Source organism: Pempheris klunzingeri, chromosome 17, assembly GCF_042242105.1.
Source record: "Pempheris klunzingeri isolate RE-2024b chromosome 17, fPemKlu1.hap1, whole genome shotgun sequence".
Lineage (NCBI taxonomy): Eukaryota > Metazoa > Chordata > Actinopteri > Acropomatiformes > Pempheridae > Pempheris > Pempheris klunzingeri.
In genome coordinates this window covers 9,439,548-9,460,202 of record NC_092028.1, presented here as the reverse complement: position 1 = coordinate 9,460,202, position 20,655 = coordinate 9,439,548, and the positions used below count along the sequence as shown (strand labels likewise).

Sequence of the window (20,655 nt, the reverse complement as noted above, 5' to 3'; positions counted from 1 at the left end):
CGGAAGGATACAGGTTAGCACATGTGGGTGCAGCTGCTGCTCTCTGTGCACAGCATGGACTCCCTGAAGACCACAACGTGCCAGCACAGCATAATATTAATTTGCAGGATGCTATCACGCTCACTGACAGGCAACACGTGAAGAAGAACAATGCACAGATGCAATGTAGAAGAGCCTGAGTGACCCTCATTATATATAATGATGTACGTTCCTCTGCAGTGTGTGAGCCAGGTACAGTGTACATGTATCTATTCTGCACAGAATAGGACGATGAGCTTAATGCATATGCAGATAAATAACCATGAGATCCAGATTCCTGTTGGTTTTCATGTTTGATCGAGGATTTATTTCTGAGTTGCCATGTGAACGCAGTTATCTAGGAGCAAGCCTCTGTCCTGCTGTATGTCTTCTTGATAGGACTGTTTAATCAGCTTTACCCTGAAACCTGATAATGTACGGAGGAGGCTGGCCAGTTCCTGTCAGTCTGATTCTAAGTGCTTCGTCTCAGCCATGGTAGCATCCTTGAGTAAATAATGCATGCAGGTACTAAGGATATTGGACAGCTATACCACTCCACTAAGACGACTGAGTGTGCACATATCTGCCTTGGTGTTCGTCTGTCCCAAATGCACCCTCATTTTTGTCTTAAGTGCATTTTCTTTAACTGGTGCAGCCTGACCCTGACACTACCTCCATTTACCTTGTGATGAGACGTGCTTTGTGATAATGGTAGACTTGAAGGGTAAGTACCTTACTTAGCATTTTTATCTTTAACAAAGGCACCTGACTGCTGCCTTTCTTAATGTGTCAGCCCTCCTTTCCTACCTGTGCTTTAGCTTCCCCTTTATCTCTGTATTGCTTTGTTAATTGGTTGGTGGCTGCAGACAGAGCCTGCTCTCTCCCTCTAGTGGTGTCAGACTACCACAGCGCACTGGGGCTCATCAGCTTCTAGCACCCACACTGCTGAATACACCCTGTACAGGTGCCAAGCATCACAGTTCATCATAAATGTAAATGTGCAGTCAGTAACTCTCGCAACCCACATGTTATCATATTGATAATATTGTTGATAGCTGATCATGGCACTGCAGATTTTAGCAGCTGACTATTTAAAGTGGACATACAATGTGTCTGCTTTGGAACAGAAAGCATATGAAAACCTTTGATTCCATACCACTGGGCCGTGTCACTTAGCCCAAAGATTTTCCAGTTTATTTTGCCGACATGTACTTTCATTCAGAAGGCAGCATCTTCACAGAAAAGATACAATACAAATGAGGGTAAAAACCTGTACAAATTTCTGCAGCACAGAAACTGAGAAACTCCCTTCTCCCTTCTCAGAACGAGGTAAAAATAATTTAAAAAATATCAGAAAACAAATGTAGTGAGAAATAACACTGTTCCCATTAAATCAAAGTGGCATTAAATAACCTTCCCTTGAGTGTCAGGAGAGCGCCAACAGATGCATTACATGTACAGTACTTTGCTCTATTGTTCTATATAGCTCCCATGTGACACATCTAAATCAAATGAAGCTGTGCGTCGGTTTTCAGTAAGTGCAAATAAGTAAGTGTGCATTAACATTCAGTAAAAGAAAACACATTGTTGCAACTGTAAACAATATTCATTTAAGTTAGCACATGAGTGAGTGATAAAAAAAAATGTACCCTTTAGTCCTGAAACAGATTTGTGTAGTAAACAACACTCTTCTCCCATTTGAACAGTACCCTTCATATGCCTCCATGCAGCATGCCGGAAAGACGCTACCGCTTATAAGTTTCTATAATAACAGTGATATTCCAAATATTATTTTTTCTTAACAAAGAGTCAGCTATGACCCTTTCACACGTGGCTTCGATGTCAGTACACCGACAGTTTAACACATAATATAAAATACAGACAAAACTCTCCGAGCTGCCTACATACTATCCTACAGCACAAAGCCAAAACATACAAACAACATATGTGGTCAAAATGTATTTAAGACAGGCATCTGACTACCTTAGCATAAAAAATATTATCAATGGAAATGTGTAAGTGCATAAAAAAATGAACAAGAACTAAAAAAACAGGTAGACAGCTAGTTATGTCTATCTGGTGGGACAGTCTCAGCTACAGCTAATATACCCACTTTCTCTCTGTTTCCTGGAATTTAAAAATCAATTTTTATACTGGTGATACCAGCCTGTTCTTGCAATGCTGCCGCAGATGCTGACAACTATGTGAATCACATAGTTTGACAGCCGAGACTCCTACAATGTTCTGTGACACAATTCTCTTTTGAACATCACTTGACATTTTTTTGAATCCTGGTTTTCTAAAGTAACGTTATTTTGCGGCCTTGAACAGAGCACTTTAAACCCAACAGTAAAAAGGCTCACAGTCACGTGACTCTTTACCGTAGAAGCAGTTCATACATATTGATGACTAACTGGTTGGCTTGCAGTGCTCGTCCTTCCTCGTGCAGCCATCATCTCCCTCAGAGGAAGACGTGAACAAAGGGGACGGCGAGCGAAGAGAGAAAATGCGATCGGAAGAGGAGCCTTGACTGAAAATGTTACGGAGGCTTATGCGCACATACGGCAGTTAATGATCACTCTTTTTTCAGCTTGCCTAGCTCTCGTGTCTATTGTACCTCTGCTTTGACGTTTCAGAGGACATACACATATGTACATAATCAAGAGGCACAAAACTCCTGTCACCTGGGCAGCCATGTGGACGTTAAAATATGACTAAAAACCCTGTACATGGTGGATCATTCATGTGAAAAATTTCATCCACTTTACTTAGTAGAACAGGGTCCACAAAGTAAAGTGGATGCAAATTTCCAGTCAACTGCAATGAATATGTTTACTGGCGTTATGCATCTAGTCATCAAAGCCCTAACAAAGTGACATTTCAGACAATAAATTATTCATACAGTACAAAAGCTGAAGCAGGTAATTGGGCTTGAGACTGTGCAGTGCAATCTACAGCTCCAGCACAAATTCAAACAGCAAAATTCAGACACGGACAGCAGAGGATGACGTGGTCCAAGGTCAGTCTGTTCGCTCTCAAGGCATTTATCGTCCCTGCTGGTAAAAGGAGTCCATTTGCAGCCGGCTGTCACTGGAGTGGAAATATACTGGTTTGAAAAGAAGAAATTATAACGCCCTTGCCCTTTCACACACACTCTCATTCATTGCTTACTCCCTCTGCGCATCCATTTCCTGCTCCTCACCAGTCACAGCAGCAGAGGAAGGAGCACGAGGACCCTTCGGGCCCACGGAACTTGCCCGAGCTGGGCGTGTCCGTGCACTCTGCGATGAACGCGTGCAGATCAGTGACGCGTACCTGCTCCTGAGTTTGGGCCTGTAGGAAGACGACGTAAAAGCTGAACACTCTCTACACACAACTCCACAGAGAAAAGAGCAGAGAAACAAGAGCGGGACGTGAAACCCTACCATAATGGTGTCGTAGGCGCCGGTGATGAGTGCAATGAAGAGGGACAGCACCATGTAGATGAAGAGGGAGATAAAAGTGTAAAGGTAGATCTGGCTGAAGATCCACACCAGCGTACCGCTCTGCTCCATCTCAGCGAAGGTTACGAACATGTCGTCTCCATTGATCAGAGAAAACAGGCACTCTGACACCATGGACAGGGAGCGAAACTGTATACATGGGGTCAATGCAAAGAAATAACAACACAATATATATTAGTGAGATTAAGGCAATCCATATTAATGCAGGATTTAAATGAGGAAGTGAATGTCAGTGCTTTTTCAACATGTTATAGGAATAGTTCCACACTTTTGGAAATATGGTGGTGGTAATCTTGATTCCAGGTGGAATTGGTGCACATTTATATATACATGAGTAGCACTACCTATCAATAACCTATAATAAAACACCAGGGTGGCAGTAACAGAGACTTAGGTTCTTAGCTAAATTATACTAATATGCATAGTTCTTAAATTGTCAAACTATTCCTTTAAAAGGGGTACTCAAAGTTACAGTGTACTCGTCATTACGTGTCTTCTGTTGCTATGGAAGAATGTTCCAAAATTCAAATGAATGACCCTGAAAATTTTAGCATGGACATAATTTAAGGATTCAGTTTTGACCATTCCTTATTTAAACGTCTCTCGTGAGTCACCCGACTTTATAGAAATGTAATACTAAATCGTAGGACTAGCCCTTTAATTTGTAGCAAGGCTTTAAACTGCCAGTTCTAACATGGTTCTTTATTAAATTGACCTTTTACAAATATTTTAGTGATGTGAATCGGTGTTGCATTGTGCCTTTTCTATTAAATCTTTTCATTGTCTTTATTTTTTTTTAAGTTTCATTACTTGCTAATTGTACAGTTTTTTTCACTGCCCACTTGCCACCAGAGCACAGCCCATTACCACTGCAAGCAAAAACAAGGTATCCACAGAATGTTGTCATGATTCATATTTAATAAATGTCCATTTTCTTCTCTCATTAATTATATATAGCTGCAAAGACGATATGCTTGAAGGCTTTTTATGGTAATTAGGCTGTTCCGACATGTACTTTTGATGCCAATGACTCATGCCTCCTCATCCCTGGTTAGAGGCACTGCAGAGTGTGTGTGTGTGTGTGTGTGTGTGCGTGTGTGTGTGTGTGTGTACAGTACCTTGGCATGATAGGGTCCCAGCACAATCCATCCACAGAAGCAATAACCCATGTAAATAGCAGCTGCACAGCAGCAGAAGCGGATCACATTGGGAAAAGCAGCTCTTAGAGTCACAATCAAGATCTGTGACGTAAAGAGAGAGAGAACGGGCAAAACATATTTACATTAACACAAAGAGGAAAAAAAGATCTCTGCGTGTATGTGCGTGCATTTGTCTTTCACTTACATTGTATTTCTGAAAGAAGCTGAGGTAGCGGATGACTCCCACCCACACCAGCAGAGTTGAGGTTCCCAGCAGGATTCCACATATGTCATAAGATGACAGATTCTGCATCACAACAGCGACATCGTTACTCGCCAGAAACTGAGAATTGTGCTGCAAAGCTGTAAGACAGTTTAGACCTCAGCTGGAGATGATGTGGCAACTTACTAACGGGAGTCATATTACCTTGGACTCGATCCCAATTTTGATGAAGCTGCCGATGATGGTGAACATGTCGCTGATGATGAGTAGGATGTACCAGCCGTTGATGAACTCCATCCTGTCTCCCCAGCTGACACTGCGGCAGAGTTTGTGTTTGAAAAACTGCACGTACTCCTGGTTAGAGAAACAGAAGAGGATCAATGACATGAGAAGATGTGTTTCTGGTTCTGTTTACATTTATGTTAGATCATTCAATGGATACAAAAAACCCAACATATTACTGCTTGATATGTTACACCTCCTTTGTTCACTCCATACAAAAATGACAGTGTAAAAACAAGAAGTTGGTATGTTCTGGTTTTAACGGTGGGGTCCATTTCTTTAACTCTCACCAGAATGTTGATATGCACTTCCTCAAGTGTGTGGCGTGAACTCAGAAACTGAAAGGCAGTCAACATAAAATGTCTCCAGTTCTTTCAAAGATATCAGAGGCGTCTAATCTACTTTACTGTCTGTGGCTCCGTGTGCCTCTGGATTCATTAACAATCCCAGGGATACTACTCATAAAACCTGAAGTCGATTTTTTTTAGTGAAATAAACAAGACAGCCTTGCTAGCAGCAGAACACGTGTGTTTATGCATCGTGTTCAGGCACCTTCAGGTCTGGTCAACGATCTTTCCCCCGGTCATCCATGCCCAACTCAACAATCATTAACTAAGAATGAACTGATCCTACAAACAAGCATTATCTGTAGCCAAAGCCTTATATATTGTTCCACTGTGCCACAGAGCTCCAGTGTTGTCCAACAACTATTAAAAACGTATGAATGAGCCACACTTTTTAAGCCATGTCACTTCTTTTGTGATCAAATATAAACAACTAGCTTTCTTTTTGCAGCCCTGGAAAATGTGATTCCAGAGTCTAAAAAGCTGAATCCTGTATTTTCCAGTCGAGAGAACCCTGTGGAGTGTTTGCACACTGGTAAAGCTGTGGCTAAATACTTTTAAGAGCCTGTCCTTGTGTTGTTTGTTCCCCTGCATACGCACGAGGACACACATCCTCACGAGTGGTGCGATACACATCCCTGCCAATGCTCTCACATTATTCCAATGATGTCCAGGTAGGCAGGGAAGAAGGGGACCGCGCTAGCAAGTAAACATGGATGCAGTTTCGCAAACTTAAAATCTTTTATGAGGAAGGAAAGTTGTTTTTTTTCTTCTCGTATTTGAATAAACAAAATCTATTGAGCCCCATCTGGTTGAATTTAGAGAAGAGGATGGCACGTACAAGATGGACAGATTACTGTCACAGAGGAAAGCGGTATTTCCGCAACATCAGCACATGAATGTTTGGTCTGCTCACTCACGTGCTGCAGCAGGATGCCTCTGAGGATGGAGCGCCCACACAGCAGCAGGGACAGCAGACAGACGAACGCCACCAGCACGTCGAAGAACTCCCGTGCGTAGCTCTCCGCTGACAGAAGAGGGACCAAAGGCATTTGAGAAAACGACTGATAAAGCGTGATAATGAGAGTCGAATGAGTGAATATCAGCACAAAATCACGCGTCCATTGCAGCTCATCCAGCACCACTTACTCACCGTGCCCAGACACGTTGGGGTCTTTACACTCCTTTATAGAGGCCTGGTTCTGCAGACTGATCTTTACTTTGCCGCTGTGCGCTCTGTTATCCATGGCGATCTGACGGCAACAAGAACCCAGGTAAGCACGCAACCTCTGGGTATAAACATCAGTTTATCACAAATCTGATTAAGTGTAGTTGAATGATCCCTGTCTGTACTTTTCTATGATACAGGGGGTTCATTCAAACAGAAACACCAGAAGAGGTAGTTCACCGTGATAGCAAAGGTGTAGCAGTCCGGGATTTCATTGTTTATAATGGTCTGGATGTTGATGGCCTTCAGCTGGAAGTCAATTGTTACATTGATCAGCCTGGAGACAAATAAATATGATAGAGAGACACAGAGGATTCAGAAGGAATAGTTAACGATGCAAAGAAAAGAACACTTTGCTTTAATGTTAAAAAGCAAACAAACATCATCTGACTTGTAAAACTTGAGAGTGAAATTCTTGTAGTCACTGTTTCCAGGAGCAGAGCTGTAAGTCAGTGGATTCAGTCCAATGCAATCTGGAAATAAAATCAAAAAGCTAGCATTAGAGGAACCGAAGAAATATCACATGGGGAAGTTTTAAAACCTTACAAAACACACTTTTTCCACATCATGTGAAGCACTAACAACACTTCCTCAAAGCATCTGAATGCAGCGCTGTCCCCTTGGAGATTTATATTTGTCTTAGTTTATCTTTAGATGGATTTTACATTGCCAAAAGTCATCTCTGCCAAATCAGCAGGTGTGTGCAAATAACTTCTTTTCCCAAAGCTGTGGCATTGTGTGTTGCCAGTAAAGTATATGAAAAATACGCTTTTATACTGTGTTTTTGCTGATAGGAAGTATTTCAGGCCTGTGAAAGTAGGGCACAGTTGCAAGGCACGTCTTGGAATATATGGAGCAGCAACACAATGACTCACTGACACAGTAATTTCCCTAAAGGATGAGAAAATACTGGCACTGAATAAATAACACGGCTGCTGGTTTTTTATGTTAAACACCCCGGGACAAATTCAGTGAACAACCAAGGAGATCAAATCTGAAAGATACAGGTCATCCTACCGGTGACAACATGGGGGTCGATGTCAAAGGTGTCGTTGACCGGGTCGATGGTGCCCCTCTTGTAGTACCTCTGGCAGAGGGAGAGCGCACTTCCATTTACACCGACGCCCAACACGTATGCATACTGACCGAGCGAGATCTGAGGTAGAGCCATGTACTGTAGAGAGAGGTGGAGTTACAACTGGGCTCGAGGTATATTAACAAAAGCACAGAAGAGCACCATAACCCTACATTCTCATTCACACACCGTTCATGCAGTGATGGGACGTTGCCAACCCTGCCGTCAGGAGGGAACTAGTCACTCACAGGCATTCGTACACTGATAGGAACAATGTGGGGTTCCGTGTCTCGCCCAAGGACCTTTTGACTTTGGCAGACTGGAGGAGTGCAGATCGAACCACCGACCTTCCGACTGCTGGACGACCGCCCCAAACCCCAACTATCTCTGAGCCACATCTGCCCCTATGAGGGTGCTCATCTCAGGAATCATATCTTTCTAAAATTCCAACCATGTGACAGTGAATCACAACACAAACACACACACACACACACACTTTCTCCCTCGTCTCTAGTTGTACCTAGACTCTTAGTCTTGTCAAGTCTAGAAGAAAATATCGTTGCTCCCTTTAAGGCAGTGCACTGAATTGCACTTATCATTGGGCTACCTGCTCTATGGCAAAGTGAATGCAGCTGTAGAGTTCCGTCTGCGTGTGGACGGCCTGAGGAACGTTCTCCTCATAGCCCTTCAGGAAAAGGTGTTTGAATGCCGCTGTGTTTTCCTCTTTAAATGTCACCACCATCTGGTTGCTCAGTCCAAACAGCACCAACTAAGAAGCAGAGTGACAAAGGGACAAAACAAATGAGCTTCAACAGGCATCATCGGTCGCAGATTAGCAGTTAGGATGTAATCTACAAGCAATATGGTAGTTTATGTCAAATCCTAACATGAAGCTGTATCCACCTGCACCGTCACAATGATGATTTTGAGCAGCTGCAGGCCCAGCTTGAAAGGCTTGCGCCCCTTGGCGTGATACTTGTCACAAGGGCTCATGAAGAAGTACTTGAGTTTCCTCCTCAGGGCCTCCTCCTCCTCTTCTTCCTCTTCCTCCTGCTTCTGGTGAGGGTCAGAGCCCACCAAAACAGTGGGACGGGGGCTGCCATCCCCAAGAGGGTCCCGGGACCCATAGCTGCTTACGGAGGAGAGGAGCCTGTCCTTCTCTGGGAAACACAAAGAAACCCATGGTTTTAGACCGAAGATGGACCTTAAACACGATCGGCTGTATCGAAATGCTGGAGAGGCACTCAAGAGGCTTTAACATTGCACTTTCATTCCGTGGAGACACAAGTGGTCAAAATCTAAGCAGATGACGGCAAAAAATATCATGACTTTTAGGTCACTAGTATGAGTCAAACCTCCTATAATGTGACTGGACAGCTTCTTTCATTCAGAACTGTGACAATTATTTGAATAATTGATTTTTTCTGCAGAAATATTTTAATAATCAATTATTATTATTACAATAATCAAGTCGTTTTTCAAGGGAAAATTCCAAACATTCAGTGGTTCAAACTGTTGGTCAGTCAGACAAAACTCAACATCTGATGACCTCACCTTAAGTTTTAGGAAATTGTGCTGGAGCAAATTTTCCACTGTTTTCTGATGTTTTAAAGACCAAAACAGCAAATCGAGAAAAATCTAAAACACAATATATACGCAGTGTTTTGTAAGATGACTCCAATATTTTCAGACTCAGCATTTTTAACAACTTTGATTGCTTTTAGGCCAACTAAATGAGATCAAAGTTGCAATCTGCAGCTTGCAGGATAGTCTCCTGTTAAATATGGAGTTTTTTCTCCCCCATCATTGCTAAATTTAATGCGTAAAAGGGGTGACGTGTCCCTTTAAGCTTTGATTCCCTGGACGTGTACAGCAGATCATTCATTGTAAACACGAGGTGAGGCTGTGGATGCTGCTTTAATTGGGAGATGTTCACTAAGCATAAAGAGTTGATGCATCTATGCCGGGCTGATACTGATACTGAGCATCTCCTTTGTTAGACCTGATTTAAATCACATCACGTCATAAGTCGACTCCCCCACATAGAAGAGAACAGATTGCAAACAGCAGCAGTTTGGAGCACAGACACAAACACGCACATTAACCGGCTCCATGAAGCCAGACAGAGGAAGATAAATGGAGCACTGACGAACCTGTGGCGCTGTCCTGGATGCAGGTGTAACTTGAAGATGCCATTTTGGTGCTTAGACGGTCACTCGGGGGGGGACGGAGGAGGAGGCGGACATCATCGGCGGCACGGAGGGCGAGGAGAGACGGAAGTTCATCTTTTTTAAAGCGCGTCGGGTATCATTTTACTTGAAGGATGCGCGGTGTCGCAGTGTTTGGATGACAGGCGAAGGTAAACAGACGGCAGCTTCCTGGTGGACACGTGACTCCATCACGTGACTGCTGTCTGCGAGAAGAGCGCGCTGCACCAGGAAGTGCTCCTCGATCATCCGTTCAAAATGCTACAATCGGCGTGCCACCGTGGGTTTCACACTTGGTGTGGTTGTGACTCGGACTCACGTGGATTTTTTCATTCTGTGTCATAACAGTTTTATTCAAGATTAACAGACAAACAGTAACAGCGGTAACCGGAAGTGCAACAAAGACATAATAACCAGGGTCATAGCCAGGACTGAAATACACTGAGGTCACAAGTACCCCCACTCCCCTCCATCCCAGAGGAATAGTTCAGCATTTTTGAAAACGTGTATTTGCAGCCACTTAGCTTAGCTTAGCACAAACACTTGAAACAAAGGGAAACAGCTAGCCTGGCACATAACCCCCAGTGACAACCAACTGATGTTTCCATACTTCAGCTTTTGAAGACATAACCAAGGTATGATGGTTTAATTAGGGATCTTTAAAGGTGTTAGTAGGTGGATTTTGTTGGCTGGATGTTTCCACATCTCCACTTTTCATGCTAAGCTAAGTGGCTACTGGGTGTAGCTTCATAATTACTGTGCAGATGTGAGAGTGGCTTTAATCTGATCTGATGTGCGTCACATTTGGGAACATAAAATTGAGCATATTATCCAAAATGTTGAACTATTCTGTTAAGATTTTTTTGTTTGGAAAGTACAGACAGACGGGAAATGAGATGGAGAGTATGTCCAGCAACAAAAGCCCCCCGGCAGGAATCAAACCTGACAGAAGGCAGTTACAGGGTAATACATCATCGGATGCCCCCATCTTCACAAGGAACCAAAAAGCCCCCTTAAGGCTGCCAAGAATGACATTAAGGGTGAGAAATTCTAATGCCTTCATTCATTTACTTATTATTCAGTTGGCCTAAAAGTAATCAAAATGGTTAAAAATGCATCTACAAATATTGGAGTCAGCTTATGAAACACTGTGTACATTTTTTTATCCATAGAACATAAACTTTCCTGATACCACACACACACAAAATAAAATAATTAGAAACAGAATAAAATGTAAAAAAAAAGTGAGGATATGATCTCAGTGTTGTGAACTGTAGCTACAACCCTGATTATGAATCTATTTTATAGAGATGAAACATGCAGCTGGAGTTGAACTGGAATGAGAGAACAAAAAAAACATTGAGGAAGTTTCTAATGATTCTGGACCTCTCTCTGTAAAATAAACTTCTTTGTACCATTACAAAGGTATTGTAACACTAACTTATTAACTAACATTATAAAACCCAGCGATGCTCTAATTAGCTGGGATGATTTTGTTCAGTCCCGCTGACTGCAACTCACAGTTACTTTTATTATCACATAATCTGTTCATTATTTAATTTTATCTCTTTAAATTTGATCAATTATGTAGTGGTTTAATGTAGTGACCTGTTGGGCTTGAAAAACAGAGGTAATTACAAGAAAATAATCAATTATGTTCATCTTTTATGAATGGTCTGTGGTTGTAAAGATGAGACATGAAACTACAAATTAAAAGCGACCTTCAGTAAACAATTTTGGTGTCACTTCATGAGGTACAACAGGAGTGAGATGAGCCACAAAAACATGGAAGATTGAATCAACGAGCTGCATGTTTTCCTCTCTCTCTCTGGCTCAGTGTGCTGCAGTCATCCATTCATTCATCCAGAGAGTCTCATTGGTTACCACAAATAAATTCAGTCAGGAATGAACACTAGCCTGGACCTGGATGGTTTCTCCTCCTCCTCTTTATCTGCCATCCAAAGCTTTGTCCCTGGCTATGACCGACTCATTAAACTTTATCATTAACGTGGTGCCTTTGTGCCAGTGCGCGGTGACTTTGGCAGGGAAGCCGCTGTGTGTGAGGATGGCCTCCACGATGCCCGCAGTGAAGGCAGCGCAGTTCAAGCTGCTGTTCTCTTTGGGCACAGAGATGTACGCGTTGATGAGTGGCTCCTTCTCTATGATGTAGTAAGTCTTGTCATCATCGTTGGCCTGCTCCAGCTTGTCAGCCTCCTTCCCAAACAAAGACTTCCAGACATTAACCTATAGGAAAGAAGATGGTTAGTTTAAAAGTTACTGAACTCTCAAACCATCGGCTGCTTTTTACATCTACCAACCTTGATGAAGAGCAGCATGTTTAGCACTTTGGTCTCCCTCTTTCCGTTCTTCTCTCGCAGGACCAGCACGTCCAGCATGCTGGCTCCCACGCTCTGGCCCATGTCTGCCAGGCGTGTCTGCAGCTCGGACACAGAGTACACACGGCTCTGGCAGTACTGGACCATCTCCGAGAACAGCAGGGCAAAAGCACTCACGCTGACTTCAGTCTTGGGTCGCGTCAGGGGTCGATCCAAGATGTTGGATTTCCCTCGAGTGAACCGAGTGTCCATGATCTGTCGGAGAGCAGAGGTTAGCGTCAACTGATACACACAATCAGATCACTGATAGCTAGTTAGTGCCGTTAGGCAGCGAGAGACAACTGAATACATGAGTGTTTCAATTAGTTTCTGTTATAGAGCATTTCTGACAGCGATGTGTAAATATTTTCAGTTACCTGTTCTGACACCATGATCCCTGCGGTTAGAGAATACTATTATATTATGCATGGATTTAACATTGGCATACTAGCCAGCACATAAATAACACTAGTCAGTGGTGAATGAAGCCAGTGGCTCCCACGTGTCACATTTGACACCACATACATCACGATGATTAATTGCTTCAAACAGAAAATCAGGCCTGCAGATAAGATTATGAAGGCTTTTTGCACAAACTAATTTAGGGCTGCAATGTTTTTTTTCCCCCGGATTAATGGCTTAGTCTGTAAAGTAGTACCAAAAAAATCCCATCTCAGTTTACTATTACTTGTTTTGTACAACCTACAGTCCAAAACAAAAATAATCCCTAATCCAAAATAATCCAAACCTTCATGTTTGAGGATCTGAAAGTAAAGACAATGTGGCTTTTTTGGGGTGAATTACTTAAATGAAGTCTCGCAGCGAAATTCTTTTTCATTCACTTGCTGTTCATCAACCAATAGTTTCAGCACTGAACTGATATACAGAGCAAATTATCATATTTGCTTTAACACTTGTTATCGACGGGCTCCATTTAGCTCATTCTCCCTACATTTAATTCACGGGGTTTAATGCATTAACAAACACGAACAACACCTCCTGTAAGCTTGTATCAGCACACAGGCTCCGCTGAACGGCCTTACTATTGTATGAACCTTTCAAACCCAACAAACAGCTGATCTGCCCTGGCTGTTAGCTACCTAGCCGCAAATGCTAACTTAGCAGCTACTTCCGGTTAAGATCCCTGAAAACGAGCCCTTCCTGGAGTGCAACCACGCCTTTTTGAAATCACAAATACAGTGTTGGTAACATGTGAGCAATCGTCCTGGTTTCTGTAAGCGATTTCTTAGTAGATAAACGAACCTTGTTGGGGATAAATCAGCTGCTGGCTACTTCTTCTTCCTCCTCCTCTTTGACGGGTTCATCACTCGCTCAATTGTGACCAGCATTTAATTTACACACCGCCACCTACTGGACCGGAGGCTGCTGAGAGAATATCAATATTTTAAAATCACATTTGTTTTTATTAATTTTGTTTGTTGAATACAGGAAATAGGAAAAGCTTAACGTCTGTAAATGTTATTTTCTTAAATTATTACCAAGCATCCATGACCCACACTTATGATGACCTACTGCACAGTCTTTATCCAACCATACACCTACACTGCATTTATTCTATCTTTATTCATTTATTGTTGTTTATTTACAGTGTGCCCATTGATCATCAGAAGAAAAGAACTGTAGGTTTTAATCTTAGGTTTTATTTTATTGATTGTTGTCAAGCAGGTCATCCTAAAATAGAATTAACTGATATGTTTTATACAGTCAGTATAAAACACATAATAATTATTGACAATAAGTACAGTGCACATTCAGCAGTAAATATAGAAGTTCCTTTTTTCTGAACCAGTATTTTGTAACCAAGAATATATGAATGTAGTAAGTAAATATACTCAAGTACAATATTCAAGTACAAATCAAATTTGAGGTACATCATTATATGTCAGAGGCAAATATTGTACTTTTTACTCCACTACATTTATCTGACAGCTTTAGTTACTTTTTAGAGGGTTTTTTTTCTCTTCTAAACTTCCTGTTCCGTGAAAAGCATGTATCTCCACATTTGAAAAGTTTTTTTTTCAGACTTTTTGGACATTCATGGCTCTCGAGGGACAACAGCATCACTGATTTAACAGAATAGGGTGCATCGCTTTCGGTTAAGCTGCCCAACAATATATAAAGTAGTTGAATGCACTTGAATGCATCAGTATTAAAAACATCAGATGTAAATATATAAACACTGACAGGCACCATTTTACTGTGAATGAGTGCTGTTCCTTTTGATGTGTTTGGTACATTTTGGTGATAGCACTTAAGTAAGATTAAGTTTAAGTAAGCTTTTGAATGCAGGACTCTTACTGTGACGTAGGGAGTGTTTTCACAGTGTGGTATTAGTACTTTTACTTAAGCAAATCATCTGAATAGTTCATCTGCCTTCCCTAGTAGCAAAAGAAGCTACATTGAACAAAACACGTTTCCTAATGAGTTTATCCCAAACGGCTTGAGTCATCACATATAAAACCCCACACCCATGTAAACCTGAGAGCAATGCAATCGTCATTACACTTTAGTTTCGACTGATGTGTCTAATGATGGCTCACTTCTTGTAATTAGTGCGATGCAGCAATCATTAATGTTATAAGTTACATCTGTGCTTCACTCTACAGTTTTCTTGCCCCACCCTCAAAAACAATTGTATGCTTTTATTGTATGCTTAGCTCCCTCCCAAGGTCTTTATTATTATTAATTACAGTAATTACAGATTTATATCTTTGGCATTTGTTTTACATTCCAATGCATTTTCCACTTCACCCACAGAGTACATCCACTTCCTGTTCTTGTCCTCATGTAGCCCCTGCCGGCTCTGATCTGCGACTTTTTATGCTCAACAGTTCTCAGCACTTCTTCACACCGGTAGCTGCATTTTCAGCGATGTCAGCGTGCACGTCAACAATGAATAAATCAGTGTGCAGATATTTTTGTCACTAAGCAGCACACAGCACACACGTGATTCATGGTTCTGGGATTTCCTCAGTTTTGCAGCCCGGTTTTGTGTTTTCTGAACATTTACAAGAACATGCCTATTGCCTCACAGAGGAGTGCCAATAATTTGTAACAGTAGTGAAGAATTTTGCTCCTGGACGATTTTATTCTCAGAGGGTTTCACAAGCACCGGCCACATTAACGACACAGACAAGATGACTGAGATTGTTTTACAGAACTTTTGAATTTCTCGAAAATGCCCGTGTCCGTCACATCGACACTGCGTGTCGTATCCGAGGGGACCTTGAGTTGTAAGGACAAGCAGCTCTGCTCTGCCCACATCACAGGTGCCTGTTTCCCACATTGCTCAGTCGGCCACACCAACACGCTGAGCGCAGGCGTATCTACGGTATGTCTACAACTGTTACATAACCGCCCACTGACTCTGAACTTCTATAAATGACAGAAGCAAAAGGCTAACATTTGGACATTTGAAGCTCGGAGCTGAAGGTGTTCTCGGCTCTGGATGGATCGAGGCTGGTGGAAACAGACCCTGGCCCTTGTGGCGGTCTTGGTCAGCACATATGCAGAAGGTAATGATTTATTCATGTTTTCACCAGTTTTGTGAGACACAATGAATGTAATGGAAACTGTACTGACTTTAGTAACTTTTATGGCACAAAAATCTCCGCTTTTAATACATCCATTTCCATCCCTTAATTAATACCTGAGTTAAGGCCTTAACACATGCATCAGTAGAGGTTATTTAGGTAATCAGTTATGAAGTGTTGACACATGTAACCCGTGCATGGTGTTTGGGTCTGTGGGACCCGTTTTCATTTTTTTATCAAAAGAAAAAATTAAACGATGAATCATTTTTTTCAGCCATGGCTCATATTGATGAGTCTGAGTTTGTAAAAATGATTAATCGTATAATTTTTCTTTTGATAAAGAACATGAAAACGGATGAAATCAGGTCCCCCAAACCCGAACACCATACAAGGGTTAAGGAAGTCTGCACACATGGTTTATAAAGGTGCACACTGTCAGATTTCATGGCACGTGAAGCATTGTTCTACACAAACACGTGATCTAGATTCTAAAGTATTTTTAACATATGGAGAAGTTCACCTACTCTGGTTAGCCGTATATCATGCAGAAGCAACTCTTCCTGTGACCTTGTAATAGCTTTTAACGTTTGGGATTTCTGAAACACCTCACACACCTGTCAGTCCTCTTTTCAACATAATGTAATTATGTTGAAAAGAGTTATCGAGCATTTTTTTCTGTCCTAAATTTCATCATAGCTGAGGCTTTGGAAAAGGTGGACGGTCGTCTTCCTAGACTAACCAGTAAGAGTTCACTGGAATCATGTTTTATTTACTGAACTGAGGTCAGCAGTGGTGTAATGCACTGTACTGTTCATTTAAAATGTGAGGAATATGTATTTTACTTTAGCATTTTGATATCATTGGCACCATATTTCAGAAGGAAATGTCATACTTTTTTACTTCACTATATTTATTTGACTTTAGTTAAATAGTTAGATGGTCAAATTGGTTAGCTAATTTGATGACTTTAGTCATCTTTTCATTTAAAGACATTTCATGGTTGTCAAATGTGAAGACTTGATGCTTTTTGTTGCTTTTATTTGTTTTGTTTTTTGGGGGGGTAACTGTGATTGCATTTCTAATTATTATTAGTTGTAGACAGTGGTATATTAAATAGTTCAAAATGAGCTCTAACTTAACCAGCTACAACTGTAAAATCCTGCTTCTACATTAATGCATGAATAATAATCATCTAATGATATAATAGTATAACAGTCACAGGTACATATTCCTGATTATACATATATACTTTTACATAAGTAACATGTAATGCAGGACTTTTACCTGCAATACAGTATTTCTACTGCGTGGTATTACAGTAGAACTTTTGCTTAACCAAAGGATCTGAGTATTTCCTCCACCACTGGTTTTCAATAAGCGTTACTCCAATCTGTTGCCCCACAGAAGCAGCACAATAGAACTTTAGAAGCTTAAAGGCACGATATGTATACATATGCAGAAATATTAAAACTGAAATCACAGGATTAGAACCTGCTATCATTCTCCAAGAGACAGACTGATCTTAGTGCAGGGAATAAAAATACTGCTTGTACTTTATATTCTCTTCTCTGACAAAAGAAGAGAACAGTCGTAGTGTTTTTGACTGGACAAATAGGGGAAGCAAACTGGACGCAACCTTTTTGTGTGCCCTTCGTCAAACCACATTGTCACAATGTCAACTCAGTTACAGAGTTTAAGGTCAAAGTTGTGAAGTGCTGAAGAAGTGGGGGTCTATATGAATGAAAAGACATTCACGTGTTTTCTGTTTCCAGCTTCATTTTCCTGGCACATGAATGACTTCATCACGGCGGTGAAGCAGGTGGAAGGCGGGGGCCCTGGGTCAGAGCCAGTGGCTGTGCTGAGGAGGCTGCGCAGGGCAGCTGGCCTTAATGATGCATTCATTCAGTACTTTCTTGGTAACGCCACCTCTGGTGATCCTGAAATGGACGCTGGCCTCTCAGTTTACATTAGCAAAGCTGTGCAGCACAGGGTGACTAAAGATGCTAAAGAGGAAGGTGTGGTCCTGACTCCTGATGGCACCACTGTTGCCCTCACGCCGCTCCTCCTGGGCATCGAGGCTGGTTTCCTCTCCAAGTCCAGGGGTCGTGTTCAGGGCCTGTACCAGCTCACTCTAGCCAAAGACTTGCACCTTTCTCTGAAGCACGGCTCTCCTTTCAGCCTGGGACCTGACGGCTGCTGGGACAATCTAACCTCTCCTCAAGTCTTCACCCTCTCACACAGCCCCTCTCTGCTCACCACTGCTCAGCTCAACGGGGGCATGGACGGCGCGGTTCTAGGGATGGAGGTCTCTGCCAAATCCAGCCGTCCTCTCAGGCTCAGCACTCTGCTGACAGAGTACTACTGCCGCCAGCTGGAGAGCAGAGGACTGGACGCCGCCCCGCGCCTCATCAGCCGACGTCGTAGAGAGAACTTCAGACAGCTGGTCCTCCCTCCGGTGCTGAGCAGACAGGTGGTGAAATCAGTAGAGCTGCAGCGGAGACTGAAGGGGCGCTCAAAGATGGTCAAGAAGGAGAGGAAGCAGCTGATGGCTGTGGTGAAAGAGGGAATAAGAGAGTTTGTCAATACGTACATGGGTGAGCAAGAGACTAAACCACAAAGAAAGTAAAAGATTCTAAAAACAGTTGCTGATTAGTTCCAATTACATGAACTAACCAGCTTTGATCATGTATTCCTAATCTGTTTCAGATTGCCCACCCATCATACCTCGCTGTATGTGGGGTGCAGAGGCGTACAGAGGAACCCCCACCAACCTGTCCCTTCCCCTCTCCTTCATGTTCATCCACCACACTCACACACCGAGCCAGCCCTGCCTGACCTTCGAGCAGTGCTCTGCAGACATGCGCTCCATGCAGCGCTTCCACCAACACGACAGAGGCTGGGATGACATAGGATACAGGTAGACCCAGTCAGCTTTTAGGTCTCTTGCACATGTCGGATACACACACGTGAAATCTCACACCCACCTTACAATGTCTAAGAGGCTCTGTGCTCCCAAAGCTTTGTCGCAGGCTCTGACGGGTACATCTACGAGGGCCGAAGCTGGCATAGGCAAGGAGCACACACCCTCGGGCACAACTCCATAGGCTACGGCGTTTCCTTCATTGGAAGCTACTCCACCACTCTGCCCTCTCAGCATTCCATGCGGCTGGTGAGAGATCAGCTGGCGTCATGCGCTGTTGGTGGTGGACGACTGACGGCCAACTTCACCCTGCAGGGCCACAGGCAGGTGGTGAACACTTCCTGTCCCGGAGATGCTCTCTATAATGAGATCACAGGCTGGGAACACTTTGGGGTACGTCCATGGATATGTAGTTATATAGTAGGAAACAGAGCTTCAGAATCTGCAACAGCAGTGGTGTAACCTTAATGCCCTGATCATCCTCGCATACCAGAAAAAAGTAGGTTAAAGGCACACAATCAGGAATGCAAGCCTCTGCGGCCTTTTGTCATTATGGGTGTGGCAGCCCTCTTAGTATGTCTTCCTTTCTTCTTTTTTGGACATGTCAAAACAGTCAGGGCGCGTCTAACAAAAGCAAGAACTCCATGGTATTTGCAGGGACACCATTTTCTGCTTATAGCTTAATAAAATCCAAGTTCTGGACCTGATTTGCTCAAAAAAACGTGTTGCTCCTCAGACTGATTTATTCAAACTGAGAGCAACTGGTCACGACATCACTGAAGTAAAGGAGCAATTCAAAAACTAAAATGTTTTAACTACTGAAACTGCTAAGTTAGTCTTAGTGACTATCAATTACAACATTTTCTAGAACACATAATAATATTACATGATAGCAATTCATGTCAAAATGTTATATATTATATAACAATATATATCTTAGTACTCTTACAGTATTTTGTGTACCAACCAAACTCGCTCCACTTCAAGCTGCCACAACAGTAAAATGCTGCTTACACGTTGATGCATCAGAATGAAGACTCTCATAGTGTAATATAGTAATAGCAGAACATTTGCGTAGATTTTTACTTCTACTTTTGATTGCTTTACTTATGGAAATGCTCTGATTGCTTCCTCCAGCGCCACATACATGTTTCGCATATTTCATTTCCTTTCTTACAGGAGGTCAAGAAATGAAAATGATCTGCTTGACAACACGAAGAGCTTTGGATGAACCGAAAGTTAACACAATAAACATTTCTTACTTTCATCTTCTGATTGTTGCCACTTTCTTTTGAACACTGTGACCTGTGTTGCATGGAATCTTGTGTGATTGCTGAAAAACAGTGGGAAGTACTACACTTACTCAAATGCAAATACAAAAGCACATGTGAAATAATGAAACTGATGATTCACTAGATATTAGATAAGTCACAATGTGATCCTACAGACGGTTCTCACTAAGCCCTTCTCAAAGCAAATAATATATCAGTAATAATGTGATATAATAATTGATAGCAGATTATGTAAATTACAGTAAACACACATACCACTCTAAAATAGGCCCTTCAGCAGAAACAGCAGTTTTACTTTATGTTCACTTTGCTGATAGAATATCTGTAGTTTTACTGAAGTAAAACTGTGAATTTGCAGGAATCTTATTTGTCAAAAGACTTTATAATGAGATATTAGTACTAGTATTACTTAAGTAAAGGGTATGAATCCTTTTTCCCAGTGGAGGAAAGTAACTAAGTCCCAGTACTGTGCTTAAGTACGGTTTTCAGGTACTG

General features: G+C 42.1%; 3 protein-coding genes across 3 annotated transcripts; 1 reads left to right on the top strand and 2 right to left on the bottom strand.

Moving 5' to 3' along the window:
* Positions 1-3,167: 3,167 nt before the first annotated feature.
* On the bottom strand, positions 3,168-10,057 carry mcoln1b (mucolipin TRP cation channel 1b). Its single transcript, XM_070847781.1, has 13 exons — positions 9,966-10,057; positions 8,716-8,972; positions 8,420-8,581; positions 7,755-7,911; positions 7,129-7,210; positions 6,918-7,014; positions 6,663-6,762; positions 6,430-6,536; positions 5,088-5,237; positions 4,866-4,967; positions 4,640-4,762; positions 3,444-3,650; positions 3,168-3,351 (listed from the first exon to the last, which is right to left on the bottom strand). The coding sequence occupies exons 1-13, from the start codon at positions 10,006-10,008 to the stop codon at positions 3,217-3,219; spliced, it is 1,722 nt and encodes a 573-aa protein (XP_070703882.1). The 5' UTR covers positions 10,009-10,057; the 3' UTR covers positions 3,168-3,216.
* Positions 10,058-10,349: 292 nt separating this feature from the next.
* On the bottom strand, positions 10,350-13,712 carry LOC139216577 (trafficking protein particle complex subunit 5-like). The gene is made up of 3 exons (XM_070847737.1): positions 13,658-13,712; positions 12,338-12,610; positions 10,350-12,263 (listed from the first exon to the last, which is right to left on the bottom strand). The coding sequence occupies exons 2-3, from the start codon at positions 12,605-12,607 to the stop codon at positions 11,967-11,969; spliced, it is 567 nt and encodes a 188-aa protein (XP_070703838.1). The 5' UTR covers positions 12,608-12,610; positions 13,658-13,712; the 3' UTR covers positions 10,350-11,966.
* Positions 13,713-15,814: 2,102 nt separating this feature from the next.
* pglyrp6 (peptidoglycan recognition protein 6) lies at positions 15,815-20,135 on the top strand. The gene is made up of 5 exons (XM_070847580.1): positions 15,815-15,930; positions 17,721-18,542; positions 18,655-18,865; positions 18,967-19,261; positions 20,048-20,135. The coding sequence occupies exons 1-5, from the start codon at positions 15,864-15,866 to the stop codon at positions 20,060-20,062; spliced, it is 1,410 nt and encodes a 469-aa protein (XP_070703681.1). The 5' UTR covers positions 15,815-15,863; the 3' UTR covers positions 20,063-20,135.
* The last annotated feature ends 520 nt before the right edge of the window (positions 20,136-20,655 follow it).

What these genes read in the sequence shown, in the direction of transcription:
- pglyrp6 (XM_070847580.1), top strand. Translation starts at nt 15,864, where the DNA reads ATGGATCGAGGCTGGTGGAAACAGACCCTGGCCCTTGTGGCGGTCTTG. An exon ending in GTTTGTCAATACGTACATGG is followed by an intron (nt 18,543 to 18,654) that starts GTGAGCAAGAGA and finishes AATCTGTTTCAG; the next exon opens with ATTGCCCACCCATCATACCT. An exon ending in TGGGATGACATAGGATACAG is followed by an intron (nt 18,866 to 18,966) that starts GTAGACCCAGTC and finishes GTGCTCCCAAAG; the next exon opens with CTTTGTCGCAGGCTCTGACG.
- LOC139216577 (XM_070847737.1), bottom strand. Translation starts at nt 12,607, where the DNA reads ATGGACACTCGGTTCACTCGAGGGAAATCCAACATCTTGGATCGACCC. An exon ending in ACATGCTGCTCTTCATCAAG is followed by an intron (nt 12,264 to 12,337) that starts GTTGGTAGATGT and finishes TCTTTCCTATAG; the next exon opens with GTTAATGTCTGGAAGTCTTT.
- mcoln1b (XM_070847781.1), bottom strand. Translation starts at nt 10,008, where the DNA reads ATGGCATCTTCAAGTTACACCTGCATCCAGGACAGCGCCACAG. An exon ending in GAGGCATCCTGCTGCAGCAC is followed by an intron (nt 5,238 to 6,429) that starts GTGAGTGAGCAG and finishes TTCTCTAACCAG; the next exon opens with GAGTACGTGCAGTTTTTCAA. An exon ending in AAATTGGGATCGAGTCCAAG is followed by an intron (nt 4,968 to 5,087) that starts GTAATATGACTC and finishes GTTGTGATGCAG; the next exon opens with AATCTGTCATCTTATGACAT.